The following is a 17,308-nucleotide window of genomic DNA, read 5'->3' on the forward strand; positions in this document are numbered from 1 at the left end:
TGTCCAAAGCCAATCACCAAGTGAGTTATTTGCCTTAAGGAGCCATAGAGAACTCGGATAAGGGAAGAGGGTTTCTGTTCTCCTGACCTGAGGAGTTAGTGCATTTACATTACTTTACATAACGGTTTGCCTCGTGGAGGCCTTGTGTCTCCGTTGGCTTTTGTTGGAGGTGGGGGGCAAGTTCTTTTTGGGTCAGTTGGACGTCACACCTAGCGTACCTCCAGGTGTGAAGAGCACATCCTCCTCTGTGTATGAATCAGATCAGCACGGTATGATCTTCTTTTTTTTTTCTTTTTTCTTTCCCTCCATCAGAGTGAACATTTTGCCATGGACCTGGGGAAGCCGCCCATAATATTTGAAAACCCGACATACACCTCCAGGGACACTGCTGTCAAAGTGGCTCAGCCAACAACAACCCCGGTGAGAAATCACAGTCCGTGCTGTCAGCTTTGGCTGTTGCTGGATCTTGTTCTTTGGAATAATGTGCCTTTAGGGTCCTCCCAACCTTCCCTCCATGGAAGGAAGCACACTGGTCGCTTCCTCAGCTTCACTCCCTGCAGTAACAGGACTGACCCAAGGACAGAAGGCCTGAAAACAATCAGAATCCTGGGTTTTGGCAGCCATTCTTTGGCACCCAGACCAAGAGCCTTTTCATCCCGAGTGGTCAGAGCAGGAGGTCTGAGTGCATATTCAGAGGCTTGGCAAACACTGTGCCCGACACACACATACGGGCTCTCTGTAAATAACTGTGAACTGAATGAGTGGATGGTCGTCAGGTCATTATACAGAGGTTTGGGGTACTGGGCACACTCTCTGGGTTCTGACTGGTATCACAAGGGTGTGATTTGAGGTGACCTCCCTGCTTGCCCTTGTCATACTTTTCTGGAAAGTACAAAGGTCTTCGAAGTTGATAGACAGATATATAAATTTCCTTTGATGAGGCCCTATTACTCACTCATCTTTTAGAGGAACAGGGAGATGAGATAGACGTATGGATGAAGGAACAGAACTCTTCATTAGGGCTGGATCAATAGCCCCAGCGTCACTGCCAGTGCCTGTCAACTGTTAGGTAGCCTGTCTTTCCTTTGTCAAAACAGCTAGGGCCTCGGCAAAATACAGTTTCACTGTTAACACCTAAACTTCTTTTGAACTCACAAGGTATAGTACATTTTAATGTTAAGACAGAAATGTTTATTTTATGAATAACTTTCTTAAGATCAGCAATATTTGAATCTTGAAAGCATTTTGCCTGATCCTTTAATATCCAGATAGCAAAACTTTACATGATAAAATAGATTTTTGGCATTTTTCCCTTGAAATAAAACGAAGCCATGTTTACCAATACATTTCCAAGTTAGAGAAGAAATAAAGTGGTGAATGTAAAAATATAGGAAAAGGGGTGAATTTCTACCCTGTAATTTATTAATTATATATCCATGGTAATTTGTGCTTTAAGAGGGAACCTCGGAATCACATGAATGTTACAGAGGGGTATTAATGTCATTATGCCTCTTGTTTTAAAAATTCAACCTCTTTTAAGCAGTCCTCTGAAATTAATAATTTTATTCTAAATATCCAAACGTAATGCGTTTGGAAATAATTCATACTGTTCTATTAGGATTTAGCTGCCAATATACAACCAGAGTATCCTTTATCCAAAACTACGGTCAACAGTGGGAGTAAGGGGCCCTAGAGAACACGTAGAAGTTGCTATTACTACATGAGAGTGTGACCATTGATGGGTGTATTTGCCTCCCAAGATTAAGGCATCAGATAGACAACTTAGTAGTTGGTGCTCCTGATTTTGGGGAGACGAGAGTGGTGTTTATTCCTGGACCACAGGGTTGGTCTCATATAATAAAAATGGTGCCAGTTCATGTTTGTGGGAGAGCAAGGTGATAAACAGAACCAAAGAGCTGATAAGAAACTTTATAGCAAAAATTCTTTCAAAACTGAATAATGGCCTTCAACATGCACACAGGTAACCGAATCCGGAAATGTGTATAACGAAAACTATGGAAGTGCCATAAACCCTGCTGAATTAGCTCCAGACACAAAGCCAACTTCCCCAAGTGCTGATGAAACTCAGGTAACAGTGACTGACTACTGAAATGATACGGGATTTGGGAAGGACTTTGGAATTGCTGGGTTTATTAATCCTAGGCAAACTAGAGAGACCCTGATAGGCTCATAGAGCCCAAGATGTATAGGCAGTTAGTAAAGATAATTTTATCATAAACTGAAAGACTTTCCACTGAGTAAAGCTACATTCTAACACTGCGTTGGTAATGATGTTCCTTGTGACATGGGAGGTAAAGCAGAAAAGAAGGGCAGCCGACTTCTGGACGCAGCCTCTTCAAATCAGAGGCGTTTAATTTGAGATAACAACTTAGTATGAATAAAGACCTCACTGTGTCAGTGATGCACATAGAGGACCTTTTCCTTTCCCGTGCAATATAATTTTTCTACAGTGTATATCTTTGTTCCCTTAATAATGTATGTTGTTTTTAGCTCTACTCTTGTTACCAATGTTGACCACTAGATGGCACTAATTTACACTCTCTTCATCTATCCATCTGTCCATCTTCCATCTAACCATCCAGCGAACATTACTGCCCTCAGTGTGCCGGGCACAGTGTTTAATACAGAAGATTAAAAGAAAAAAAGTCCACTAGATGGAGCTTCTCTATCTTGTTTGCAGGGCCTTTGAAATTTGTAAACTATCTTGTCTACAGAGAGAAATTCAGTAAATAAACTTGATACAAAACATAATAGATAATATATCATTAGTTCTAACAGACACATAGGAAGCTATCTCAGATATAGCTGTTTGATTCTGGGCAGTTACTTTACCTCTGAGCACTAGAGTCTTAATGTTTCTCATTGGGGGCACTATTGGCTTATTGGGAGGGGCAGTTCTTTTTGGTACAAAACTATCCTATACATTGCAGGACATTTTAATATTCCTGGCCCCTGTCCACTAAGTGCCAGTAGTGTTTTACCCAATGCATTGTGATCCCAGAAATCACTCCCTCCCCCGCCCCTGGCCCCCAAACATGCTCTCCCAGTTGAGAACAATAGGATCTGGAATGTCTCAGTTTTAAGGTTCTATGACTTCTGTAAAGTAATATAAAGAAACAAAAGCCCAAAGGTAGTTAGAAATCTTACCACTTTTTACAATCTCTATTCTCAAATTGCATAATCTATAAACAAAATTGGTATCTGCAAAGTCATGTTGGATTTTCAGCACCTCACAAACTGGATCCTGTTCTGCTTGTTAGCGTCAAAATAGAAGTTGAACTAAATTGATGCTAATGAGGAGAGCTTATAACAAAGGTCACTTTGTCCACCTTTTCATATTCCATTTACTAATTCCTTCTCACACACACACATACACACACACACACGAATGTTGTCTTAGAAAGGAATTTCCAGTTTCATATTTTGCATATTTCATATTTTCAAGGGACTAATTTTTTTTTCCTTAAGCTACATTGAAAAGTTTATTTTGAACACTAATTTTCCACAGACACCAGAATACTTGAATGTTACATATTTGGTTCCCCAAGTCTGACTCAACTCCACAGCAGTGCCAGATCTATTTTATATTCTCAACATTTTTTCTCAGTCCATTTCGAGTCTAGTGATCTTCCCTAGGCAGAGTTCTCTCCCAGCTGAGCAGGAAGGGGAGTGTGATGGAGATGCTGCAACCTCTGACCTGCACATCAGTCATGAAAAACACTGAGAGACTGGCTTCCCTGGTGGCGCAGTGGTTGAGAGTCCGCCTGCCGATGCAGGGGACACGGGTTCGTGCCCCGGTCCAGGAAGATCCCACATGCCGCGGAGCGGCTGGGCCCGTGAGCCATGGCTGCTGAGCCTGCGCGTCTGGAGCCTGTGCTCCGCAGCGGGAGAGGCCACAGCAGTGAGAGGCCCGCGTACTGCAAAAAAAACAACAATAAAACCCCCAAAACAAACAAACAAACAAAAACACTGAGAGAGTCTTTCAAGTGAGAGCGAATGTTTACCAATTATAGTCCTTTTCTTTCTCATCTCCATCTTTGCAGTACATTGGCTCTTCTTCCTTTTTTTTAATCAGTTGAGGCTGAGACCCTCTAAGGTCTGTCCTCCATGGTACGTCCAGGGATTTTTCTATGACCTTTGCCTTTGGGAACTGAGAGAGCAGCCAGGGAGGCTTAAAGCGGTAGAAGCCTTTGGTTAGGATGACCCTAGGTTGACCTTAATATGCCAGAGAGGCTCACAGGTTTCTCTTTCATCAATAAATCTGCTCAAAGGACTCAAAGAACGTGAAGTCCTGTGGCTTAGTCCTGTCATTTTCAAAAGTCGTGTCGACATGCATTGGATTTCCCAAGGAGATGACAATGAAAATCACCCGCACTTCTCTTGTTAGTAGTTACTCAGCTCCATGTGGCCATTCCATACCAAAGCAATGAGTTTTGCCCTTCCCTATTGAAGTGTAGGTTTCCAGAGGCCGGGCTCTGACCTGAGTGTCTCCATCTTGCCCTCGTGCCAAGCAGGTGCTCACTTAAATGTGGGTGAATGGCTTCTTCTACTTCTCCTGTATTCACATGCTCCCCACTCCTTCACATGTTGGCCGCCTACTTTCACAGAGCAAGAGAGAATCCATAAAACACGTGGGCTACGTTAGCTCTGTGGGAGGAGGCTGTTTCCTCATCTCCTGTTCTCTTGTCTCCTTACATCCGGCAGCAGGGCCGTGGCCAGCACTGCTGCCACGGGCAGCTTTTCAGCCAGACAGGGGCCACTTATAATAGACTGGGGTGATTTCTCTTTGGGTTCTTCAGTTTTGAGACCTCTGTTTCCTGGAGGCCCTGCCTACTCCTCTATCTACAATTTAGTTAAATAAGTTTGCTGTGACTGCCTTTCCTCCTCTGCAAAAGAGCATCTACCTCACAGAGTCCTTGGGAAGATTACATCAGAAACTTGTAAAGCTCTTGGAATAGTCCCCGACACATAGTAAGCACTCAAGAAATGTTAGTTGTTTTTGTTGCCATCATTATTATTGATTACAGGAGGAAATGATGGAGCGAGACAGAACATGTTTGAGTTGACCAAGGATCAAGACATCGTTTTAGGAAATGAGAGTTACAATCTGGCTTGTTCCTTAAATTTTCAGGCAGCCCCTGAAGAAATCTCTTGCCTGGCTCTGTCAAAGCTTCTAGATACTCTGGGCACAGATTCTGTAAACTGTACACTTCAGATCAAGGATTTTTTTTGAAATTATTAGATAAAAAGAGCCCAAAGAGTTTCAGTTACTGTTCAGGGCCCAGCCGAGGAAGAACTGAACAACTTACTGCATGGGCCAGGTCACGTGGTCCCAGGTCCCAAATTGCTTTCTCCCTCTGTAAGAAGAAATTTTAAAACCTAAGCAGAAGGAAGAAACCCACCAAAAAATTCCATTACTGAAGGTTTTCTCTTTCCTCTTTTCACTTAGGCAACAAAGTGGAATATCTTCAAACGAAAACCGAAACAAAATGCCAACTTTGAAAATCCATTCTATTCCGAGGTAATTTTTAACAACTTTTCTCAGCCCAGGCATTCTTTCTTAGTATTAACTTGCTAAATCAGGCATACACTCAGATGATTCTGAGCAAATTGGCCAAGATTTGTCTTCTTCACACAAAACCATTTCCCATCACGTCGGGGGAATAAATGGCTGATTCCTGTTTCTTTGTGGCCTTAGATGGAGAGTGAACCAAAGGTTGGTGCTGCTGTGACCCCACCTCCATCACCTTCTCCCCCTGATAAGATTTCTTGGAAGAAAGGCCCAAGTCCAACCTACAGTGCAACAGAAGACACATTTAAAGACACCGCAAATCTCGTTAGAGAAGACTCTGAGGCATAGCTGTGCCAGCTATTTAGGGAATAATTAGAAACACACTTTTGCACATATATTTTTTACAAACAGATGAAAAAAATTAACATTCAGTACTTTATTAAAAAGATATTTTTTCCCCTGTACTCCTGTAGTTGGAAATATTTGTGGAAACAATACCTTGTGTGTCTTTTTTATTCATCTCATATTTTTACAAATAATTATCACAATGTACTATATGTATATCTTTGCACTGAAGCTATCTGAAGGTAATGCTATAAATATATTGTATATTTGTAAATTTTGGAAAGATTATCACATCATTAAATTTGCTAATGAAAGTATCTGCTGAATTGGAATTGGGTTCTTCAGTTTTGAGACCTCCGTTTCCTGGAGGCCCTGGAAATTGGTTGAATTGCTGAATTGGTTGGTGATCATTACATTAAATGATCCATTGGGACTTCCCTGGTGGCACAGTGGTTGAGAATCCGCCTGCCAATGCAGGGGACACGGGTTCGAGCCCTGGTCCGGGAAGATCCCACATGCCGCGGAGCAACTAAGCCCGTGCACCACAACTACTGAACCCACGCGCCTATAGCCCGTGCTCCACAACGGGAGAGGCCACCGCAATGAGAAACCCGTGCACTGCAATGAAGAGTAGCCCCTGCTCGCCGCAACTAGAGAAAGCCCACGCACAGCAACGAAGACCCAACGCAGCCAAAAATAAAATAAATTAATAAATTAATTTAAAAACAGAAAATGATCCATTGAAGAAAGGAATTGACTTGGGGCCTTTAGCCATGTCAAAAGAGGAGGCACCATTCATAGTCCCTATAGAATTATCAAGGAAGGGAATCCAGGCCACTCCTGGGTCCGTTTTCACACATCAGCACTCAGTGTTCAGTATTATATGTAACCTGATGAATAGCGTAATGATAGAGATGCAGATAACGCAGTAGGTAGAAAAGCAATTCAGTCCCACCCTTGTGCATGTTTGCGTTGTCTAACCAGAACACTGTCTCCTGTGCGTTATCTCGCTCGCCGCCAAGTCAACACTTTTATTTTAATGTCTGAGAAAGTCCCGTGTCATTAAGTGTAAGTGTTCTGCAAAGAGTTTGTATCTAATCGCATGAAATTTCATTTGATGGACCATAGGGTGATTGACACCCTTGCCTGGCATCTCAGGTGGTCACCTACCCTAGAAACTGGAGCTCAGGAGCTGAATTAACTGAAAGTAAATCTGTGTCTTCATAAAGGAAGGTGCAAAACAAATACCGGTTAAGCAAAGCCTCAGCTGGGTTTGTGTTTCTGTGTGTGAAAATTTCCTTATACTGACTATTTATTTCCTCAGTTGAACATGAATAGAAAGGGAAACCGTTCTTATTGAGCCTTTTTTAGGTCCTTGGCAAAATCGTTCATTTTGAGGAGCGTAGCCCTCCTCTTGAATAGCGGCTGTAGTCTCCACAGCGGGAACCGTGGCAGGAACACACAGTTTCCACACTAAGTAGGTAGGATTCCTGGCTTTCTGTGCTAATATGGCACATCTTTAAAACAATGAATGAATGAGTGTATGAATGGATGGATGGATGGGTGAAACATGTACTACTGATGATTTTATTCCCGAGTTCTCAAAATATTTTTTGTTCGTATTTTGAGTGCTTATTGTAAATTAATTTGACATGTACTTTGATTAGAAAGCAAATGGAAATGATGCTGCTGAAAAATTTCTAATAAATGTGTATTTTATCAGACTTGTTCTGTGTGCTTCATAAGCCCGGGTCATGAATCAGTTGTATTTTTTTTTTTTTTTTTTTGGTACGCGGGCCTCTCACTGCTGTGGCCCCTCACGTTGCGGAGCACAGGCTCCGGACGCGCAGGCTCAGCGGCCATGGCTCACGGGCCCAGCCGCGGATCTTCCCGGACCGGGGCACGAACCCGTGTCCCCTGCATCGGCAGGCGGACTCTCAAGCACTGCACCACCAGGGAAGCCCGAATCAGTTGTATTTTGCTGTGCAGAGAGCTTTGGGCTTTGAGTGCTAGGCAGCTGGGGAACCAGGAATGCCCAGGGTTCAGGGAGGTGGGGGGGAAGAGGAGGAGGAATCCACAGCTCACACAGCCCTGACAGGCCTGGCGGGGTGAGCTCAGGAGAGTAAACTGTAGGCTTCTGGGACTTCCCTGGCGGTCCAGTGGTCGAGACTTCACCTTCCAATGCAGGGGGTGCGGGTTCGATCCCTGGTCGGGGAGCTAAGATTCCCACATGCCTCGTGGCTAAAAAATCAAAAAACATAAAACAGAAGCAATACTGTAACAAATTCAATAAAGACTTTAAAAATGGTCCACATCAAAAAAATCTTAAGAAAAGAAAACAAACTAGGTTTCCACCTGAACTCTGGTCGGGTGGTCCCCTTAATTGCCTTTCAGAGTCACCCATTTCCCCCTACCTTTTTCCTTCCTCACACCCTAGGCCCTCAGCCAGTTTCCCATTTCGGATCTAACTGTGACGGGAGAGCAGCGAGCACGGTCACAGCTGGAGAGGGTTTTGTTCAGCCTGGGATTCGGGCTCCAGTGGGGTGCGTGAGACGTATCAGTCCACGAAGTGTGAAGTCAAGAGTAAAAGGGAGCTCAAAACTGGTTGTGATTTCCAGCTTTGATATTTGTCTCAGGCCTTAAGGGCAATAAGAAATTATTCTGGGGAATTTAAGGAACGAGAATTAGTTCCCTGCTTAGCTTCATTTGTGGGTCTCCCCAGAAAGGAATCAGAAAGCCTGCTGCTGCGTTTTTGTTCTCTCCCATGTGAGCTGGCACTCGCGGGTCAGAGCGTCAGTGGGAGGGTTGCCCCTGCCTGGTCGGCTCTCCCAGCCCAGGTCCTGCCCCTGCTTTACTCTCTCCAGTCGGAGCAGCTGGTGGGAAGTTGTGCAAGGTTGGTGGGGGTAACCTGGAGACAGGGTGCTGTTTAGAGGATGAAAAAGCTGATGTTATTCAGCATCTCATCACATGAAGCAGGAACAATTTTACTAGCAGAAGTGTATTACTGCACAATGTAAGATCACAACCATGAGCAGGTGTGTCCATAGGAAGCTGTCAAATCACACTGGTCACCTGTTCAGGGCTTCCCATTGATTTTTTTTTTTTTTTTTTACTATTTATTCCTTTCTTCCTTCATTCATTGATTCACTCACTCACTCACTCACTGGCCTGTGTTCTTACCAGCATTCAGTTGCAAACATATGGACATAAGAGACCATGAGTTTAAGGAAAATATGTGAGAGGAGAACTTTTAGTGGAGAATTCCATCCATTAACTTTTTTTTTTTTCCTGAATTGGGAAAAGATCACTATTATTCGATTTTTGAGGTAGAGTATCTCAGGCTGGCTCAAAGATGAGAGCTAGTTAGGCCCTGGGGTTAAGGAGTGGTCTGAGGAAGCTGGTTAGAGATGCACATTCTGGAAAGAGCCCTGGCCTCACAGCCTGTAGCCCTGGGTCGTCCTTTGAACTCTCAGCCTCTCTTCAGTCTTCCCCTCTGCATTCATCAAGGTCACAAGCCACAAGTCATACTGAGGATAACATATGATTATGTGTTTCTTTTTTTTTAATTTTTATTTTATATTGGAGTATAGTTGATTTACAATGAAAAGAGGTTGGACGTATATGAAAGGTCTGAAAAGCCTGGGAAAGGAAGGCCAGCTCTGGAGAGCATTGCCTCGTGCCGCTGGTGGCCCTAACCACGGCCATCGCAAGGTGGGGATCAAAAAAAAAAAAAAAAATCACCTGGGTGTGTCAACTCCTGAATTTTACCAGCCTTGCTGAGGGCTTTTAGTGACACCAATTCTGTGCCTCTTCCTGGAAGTGAATTCAGAGCATTTCGTGTGAAAATCAATCAAGCTTCTGCATTCACTTTGTGTCCATGATATTCTGGAATAAGTGATAGGAGACAAAATAAACAGGTCTCTAGAAGCTATTCGACGTCATTGAGTTCTCTTAGCTAACAATATCACCAGTCATAGAATGCTGTCCCCACCTTACGCAGACCAGAGAGGAAGGGCTCATATTTCTGTTCCTCTGATAACTAGTGTCCCCTAATGATAGTCATTTGCCAAGAACACAGTTTCCCAGTCAATTACTTTCATCGCGGGAGCTGGGTCACGCGCCTGCTGCTAATCTCCGAGGCTCAGCTGCACCTTCTATGAAATAGAGAGGTGGTTTGTGAACGGCCAGTGTGAAAATGTATGTAAAGAGTGTATGCAGCGCTTCCGGGAAGATGGCGGAAGAGTAAGACGCGGAGATCACCTTCCTCCCCACAGATACACCAGAAATACATTTACACGTGGAACAACTCCTACAGAACACCTACTGAACGCTGGCAGAAGACCTCAGACCTCCCAAAAGGCAAGAAACCCCCCACGTACCTGGGTAGAGCAAAAGAGAAAAGAATAAACAGAGACAAAAGGATAGGGACGGGTGGGAGGGAGCCGTGAAGGAGGAAAGTTTTCCACACACTAGGAAGCCCCTTCGCGGGCGGAGACCGCGGGTGGTGGAGGGGGGAAGCTTCGGAGCCGCGGAGGAGAGCACAGCAACAGGGGTGCGGGGGGCAAAGTGGAGAGATACCCGCACAGAGGATCAGTGCTGACCGGCACTCACCAGCCCGAGAGGCTCGGCTGCTCATCCGCCGGGGCGGGCGGGGCTGGGAGCTGAGGCTCGCGCTTCGGTCGGAGCGCAGGGAGAGGACTGGGGTTGGCCTTGTGAACACAGCCTGAGGGGACTAGTGCACCACGGCTAGCCGGGAGGGAGTCCGGGTAAAAGTCTGGACCTGCCGAAGAGGCAAGAGACTTTTTCTTCCCTCTTTCTTTCCTGGTGCGCGAGGAGAGGGGATTAAGAGCGCTGCTTAAAGGAGCTCCAGAGACGGGCGCGAGCCGCGGCTAAAAGCGCGGACCCCAGAGACGGGCATGAGACGCTAAGGCTGCTGCTAACGCCACCAAGAAGCCTGTGTGCGAGCACAGGTTACTATCCACACCCCCTTCCGGGGAGCCTGTCCAGCCCGCCACTGCCAGGGTCCCAGGATCCAGGGACAACTTCCCCAGGAGAACGCACGGCGCGCCTCAGGCTGGTGCAACATTATGCCGGCCTGTGCCGCAGGCTCGCCCCGCATCCGTGCCCCTCCCTCCTCCCGGCCTGACTGAGCGAGAGCCCGCGAATCAGCGGCTTCTTTAACCCCGTCCTGTCTGAGCGAAGAACAGACGCCCTCTGGCGACCTACACGCAGAGGCGGGGCCAAACCCAAAGCTGAGCCCCTGGGAGCTGTGAGAACAAAGAAGAGAAAGGGAAATCTCTCCCAGCAGCCTCAGAAGCAGCGGATTAAAGCTCCACAATCAGCTTGATATCTGTGGAATACATGAATAGACAAGGAATCATCCCAAATTGAGGAAGTGGACTTTGAGAGCAAGATTTATGCTGTATAGCTTTGCTTCCACCATTTGTCCTAGGGTTCTATCCATCCGTTTTTTTCTGTTTTTTGTCTTAATAATTATTTTTTTATTTTAATAACTTAATTATATTTTATCTTACTTTATTTTATTTTACTTTATCTTCTTTCTTTCTTTCTTTTTTCCCTCCTTCCCTCCCTCCTTCCTTCCTCCCTCCCTCCCTCCTTTCTTTCCTTCTACTTCTACTAATTCTTTCTTTCTACTTTTTCTCCCTTTTATTGTGAGCCGTCTGGATGAAAGGCTCTTGGTGCTACAGCCATGAGTCAGTGCTGTTCCTCTGAGGTGGGAGAGCCAACTTCAGGACACTGGTCCACAAGAGACCTCCCAGCTCCACGTAATATCAAATGGCGAAAATCTCCCAGAGATCTCCATCTCAACACCAGCACCCAGCTTCACTCAACGACCAGCAAGCTACAGTGGTGGACATCCTATGCCAAACAACTAGCAAGACAGGAACACAACCCCACCCATTAGCAGAGAGACTGCCTAAAATCATAATAAGTCCACAGACACCCCAAAACACACCACCAGACGTGGACCTGCCCACCAGAAAGACAAAATCAAGCCTCATCCACCAGAACACAGGCACTAGTCCCCTCCACCAGGAAGCCTACACAACCCACTGAACCAACCTTAGCCACTGGAGACAGACACCAAAAACAACAGGAACTACGAGCCTGCAGCCTGCAAAAAGGAGACGCCAAACACAGTAAGATAAGCAAAATGAGAAGACAGAAAAACACACAGCAGATGAAGGAGCAAGATAAAAACCCACCAGACCTAACAAATGAAGAGGAAATAGGCAGTCTACCTGAAAAAGAATTCAGAATAATGATAGTAAAGATGATCCAAAATCTTGGAAATAGAATGGACAAAATGCAAGAAACATTTAAAAAGGACCTAGAAGAACTAAAGATGAAACAAACAACAATGAACAACACAATAAATGAAAGTAAAAATACTCTAGACGGGATCAGTAGCAGAATAACTGAGGCAGAAGAACGGATAAGTGACCTGGAAGATAAAATAGTGGAAATAACTACTACAGAGCAGAATAAAGAAAAAAGAATGAAAAGAACTGAGGACAGTCTCAGAGACCTGTGGGACAACATTAAACCCACCAACATTCGAATTATAGGGGTTCCAGAAGAAGAAGAGAAAAAGAAAGGGGCTGAGAAAATATTTGAAGAGATTATAGTTGAAAACTTCCCTAATATGGGAAAGGAAATAGTTAATCAAGTCCAGGAAGCACAGAAAGTCCCATACAGGATAAATCCAAGGAGAAATATGCCAAGACACATATTAATCAAACTGTCAAAAATTAAATACAAAGAAAACATATTAAAAGCAGCAAGGGAAAAACAACAAATAACACACAAGGGAATCCCCATAAGGTTAACAGCTGATCTTTCAGCAGAAACTCTGCAAGCCAGAAGGGACTGGCAGGACATATTTAAAGTGATGAAAGGGGAAAACCTACAACCAAGATTACTCTACCTAGCAAGGATCTCATTCAGATTTCATGGAGAAATTAAAACCTTTACAGACAAGCAAAAGCTGAGAGAGTTCAGCACCACCAAACCAGCTTTACAACAACTGCTAAAGGAACTTCTCTAGGCAAGAAACACAAGAGAAGGAAAAGACCTACAATAACGAACCCAAAACAATCAAGAAAATGGGAATAGGAACATACATATCGATAATTACCTTAAATGTAAATGGACTAAATGCTCCCACCAAAAGACACAGATTGGCTGAATGGATACAAAAACAAGACCCATATATTTGCTGTCCACAAGAGACTCACTTCAGACCTAGAGACACATACAGACTGAAAGTAAGCGGATGGAAAAAGATATTTCATGCAAATGGAAACCAAAAGAAAGATAGAGTAGCAATTCTCATAGCAGAAAAAATAGACTTTAAAATAAAGACTATTACAAGAGACAAAGAAGGACACTACATAATGATCAAGGGATCGATCCAAGAAGAAGATATAACAATTGTAAATATTTATGCACCCAACATAGGAGCACCTCAATACATAAGACAAATACTAACAGCCATAAAAGGGGAAATCGACAGTAACACAATCATAGTAGGGGATTTTAACACCCCACTTTCACCAATGGACAGATCATCCAAAATGAAAATAAATAAGGAAACACAAGCTTTAAATGATACATTAAACAAGATGGACTTAATTGGTATTTATAGGACATTCCATCCAAAAACAACTGAATACACATCTTTCTCAAGTGCTCGTGGAACATTCTCCAGGATAGATCATATCTTGGGTCACAAGTCAAGCCTTGGTAAATTTAAGAACATTGAAATTGTTTCAAGTATCTTTTCTGACCACAACGCTATGAGACTAGATATCAATTACAGGAAAAGATCTGTAAGAAATACAAACACATGGAGGCTAAACAATACACTACTTAACAACGAAGTGATCACTGAAGAAATCAAAGAGGAAATAAAAAAATACCTAGAAACAAATGACAATGGAGACACGACGACCCAAAATCTATGGGTTGCAGCAAAAGCAGTTCTAAGAGGGAAGTTTATAGCAATACAATCCTACCTTAAGAAACAGGAAACATCTCGAATAAACAACCTAACCTTGCACCTAAAGCAATTAGAGAAAGAAGAACAAAAAAACCCCAAAGTTAGCAGAAGGAAAGAAATCATAAAAATCAGATCAGAAATAAATGAAAAAGAAATGAAGGAAATGATAGCAAAGATCAATAAAACTAAAAGCTGGTTCTTTGAGAAGATAAACAAAATTGATAAACCATTAGCCAGACTCATCAAGAAAAAAAGGGAGAAGACTCAAATGAATAGAATTAGAAATGAAAAGGGAGAAGTAACAACTGACACTGCAGAAATACAAAGGACCATGAGAGATTTTATTGGCAACTCTATGCCAATAAAATGGACAACCTGGAAGAAATGGACAAATTCTTAGAAATGCACAACCTGCCAAGACTGAATCAGGAAAAAATAGAAAATATGAACAGACCAATCACAAGCACTGAAATTGAAACTGTGATTAAAAATCTTCCAACAAACAAAAGCCCAGGACCAGATGGCTTCACAGGCGAATTCTATCAAACATTTAGAGAAGAGCTAACACCTATCCTTCTCAAACTCTTCCAAAATATAGCAGAGGGAGGAACACTCCCAAACTCATTGTGAGGCCACCATCACCTTGATATCAAAACCAGACAAGGATATCACAAAGAAAGAAAACTACAGGCCAATATCACTGATGAACATAGATGCAAAGATCCTCAACAAAATACTAGCAAACAGAATCCAACAGCACATTAAAAGGATCATACACCATGCTCAAGTGGGGTTTATTCCAGGAATGCAAGGATTCTTCAATATACACAAATCAATCAATGTGATAAACCATATTAACAAATTGAAGGAGAAAAACCATATGATCATCTCAATAGATGCAGAGAAAGTTTTCGACAAAATTCAACACCCATTTTTGATAAAAACCCTGCAGAAAGTAGGCATAGAGGGAGCTTCCCTCAACATAATAAAAGCCATATATGACAAACCCACAGCTAACATTGTCCTCAATGGTGAAAAACTGAAACCATTCCCACTAAGATCAGGAAGAAGACAAGGTTGCCCACTCTCACCACTCTTATTCAACAGTTTTGGAAGTTTTAGCCACAGCAATCAGAGAAGAAGAAGAAATAAAAGGAATCCAAATCGGAAAAGAAGAAGTAAAGCTGTCACTGTTTGCAGATGACATGATACTATACATAGAGAATCCTAAAGATGCTACTAGAAAACTACTAGAGCTAATCAATGAATTTGGTAAAGTAGCAGGATACAAAATTAATGCACAGAAATCTCTTGATTCCTATACACTAATGATGAAAAATCTGAAAGTGAAATCAAGAAATCATTTACCATTTACCATTGCAACAAAAAGAATAAAATATCTAGGAATAAACCTACGTAAGGAGACAAAAGACCTGTATAAAGAAAATTATAAGACACTGATGAAAGAAATTAAAGATGATACAAATAGATGGAGAGATATACCATGTTCTTGGATTGGTAGAATCAACACTGTGAAAATGACTCTACTACCCAGAGCAATCTACAGATTCAATGCAATCCTTATCAAACTACCACTGGTATTTTTCACAGAACTAGAACAAAAAATTTCACAATTTGTATGGAAACACAAAAGACCCCGAACAGCCAAAGCAATCTTGTGAACAAAAAACGGAGCTGGAGGAATCAGGCTCCCTGACCTCAGACTATACTACAAAGCTACAGTAGTCAAGACAGTAATGTACTGGCACAAAAACAGAACGATAGATCAATGGAACAGGATAGAAAGCCCAGAGATAAACCCACGCACATATAGTCACCTTATCTTTGATAAAGGAGGCAGGAATGTACAGTGGAGAAAGGACAGCCTCTTCAATAAGTGGTGCTGGGAAAACTGGACAGGTACATGTAAAAGTATGAGATCAGATCACTCCCTAACACCATACACAAAAATAAGCTCAAAATGGATTAAAGACCTAAATGTAAGGCCAGAAACTATCAAACTCTTAGAGGAAAACATAGGCAGAACACTCTATGACATAAATCACAGCGAGATCCTTTTTGACCCACCTCCTAGAGAAATGGAAATAAAAACAAAAGTAAACAAATGGGACCTAATGAAACTTCAAAGCTTTTGCACAGCAAAGGAAACCATAAACAAGACAAAAAGACAACCCTCAGAATAACAGAAAATATTTGCAAATGAAGCAACTGACAAAGGATTAATCTCCAAAATTTATAAGCAGCTCATGCAGCTCAATAACAAAAGAACAAACAATCCAGTCCAAAAATGGGCAGAAGACCTAAATAGACATTTCTCCAAAGAAGATATACAGACTGCCAAAAAACACATGAAAGAATGCTCAACTTCATTAATCATTAGAGAAATGCAAATCAAAACTACAAAGATATCATGTCACACAAGTCAGAATGGCCATCATCAAAAAATCTATAAACAATAAATGCTGGAGAGGGTGTGGAGAAAAGGGAACTCTCTTGCACTGTTGGTGGGAATGTAAATTGATACAGCCACTATGGAGAACAGTATGGAGGTTCCTTAAGAAACTAAAAATAGAACTACCATATGACCCAGCAATCCCACTACTGGGCATATACCCTGAGAAAACCATAATTCAAAAAGAGTCATGTACCAAAATGTTCATTGCAGCTCTATCTACAATAGCCCGGAGATGGAAACAACCTAAGTGTCCATCGACAGATGAATGGATAAAGAATATGTGGCACATATATACAGTGGAATATTACTCAGCCATAAAAAGAAACGAAATTGAGCTATTTGTAATGAGGTGGATAGACCTAGAGTCTGTCATACTGAGTGAAGTAAGTCAGAAAGAGAAAGACAAATACCGTATGCTAACACATATATATGGAATTTAAGAAAAAAAAGTTCATGAAGAACCTAGGGGTAAGACAGGAATAAAGACACAGACCTACTAGAGAATGGACTTGAGGACATGGGGAGGGGGAAGGGTGAGCTGTGACAAAGCGAGAGAGAGGCATGGACATATATACACTACGAAACGTAAGGTAGATAGCTAGTGGGAAGCAGCCGCATAGCACAGGGAGATCAGCTCTGTGCTTTGTGACCGCCTGGAGGGGTGGGATAGGGAGGGTGGGAGGGAGGGAGTCGCGAGAGGGAAGAGATATGGGAACATATGTATATGTATAACTGATTCACTTTGTTATAAAGCAGAAGCTGACACACCATTGTAAAGCAATTATACGCCAATAAAGATGTAAAAAAAAAAAAAAAGAGTGTATGCAGCCCACTGCCCGACACAAAGTAAGCTCTGAATCTGCAGTAGCCATGATTATGATCATTTATTAAGTGGAAGAGAAAGGAAGAGGTTTTTTTAAAAAGGGAGATG

General features: G+C 42.6%; 1 protein-coding gene across 1 annotated transcript in view; it reads left to right on the forward strand.

Annotated features, from left to right (window-relative positions):
• The window catches only part of LRP2 (LDL receptor related protein 2), a gene marked incomplete at its 5' end in the record, with an annotated part of 157,359 nt that extends 149,621 nt beyond the window's left edge, over positions 1 to 7,738 (forward strand). Inside the window, 4 exons of the mRNA XM_022570207.2 lie at positions 313 to 420; positions 1,982 to 2,089; positions 5,471 to 5,542; positions 5,720 to 7,738. Coding sequence (XP_022425915.2) covers positions 313 to 420; positions 1,982 to 2,089; positions 5,471 to 5,542; positions 5,720 to 5,881 — 450 coding nt within the window. The remainder of the gene's footprint in view (positions 1 to 312; positions 421 to 1,981; positions 2,090 to 5,470; positions 5,543 to 5,719) is intronic.
• Between the last annotated feature and the right edge of the window lie 9,570 nt (positions 7,739 to 17,308).

The sequence above is a fragment of the Delphinapterus leucas genome, chromosome 8 (assembly GCF_059928025.1).
Source record: "Delphinapterus leucas isolate spDelLeu-1000000601 "Yukka" chromosome 8, BTC_Dleu_Yukka2, whole genome shotgun sequence".
Lineage (NCBI taxonomy): Eukaryota > Metazoa > Chordata > Mammalia > Artiodactyla > Monodontidae > Delphinapterus > Delphinapterus leucas.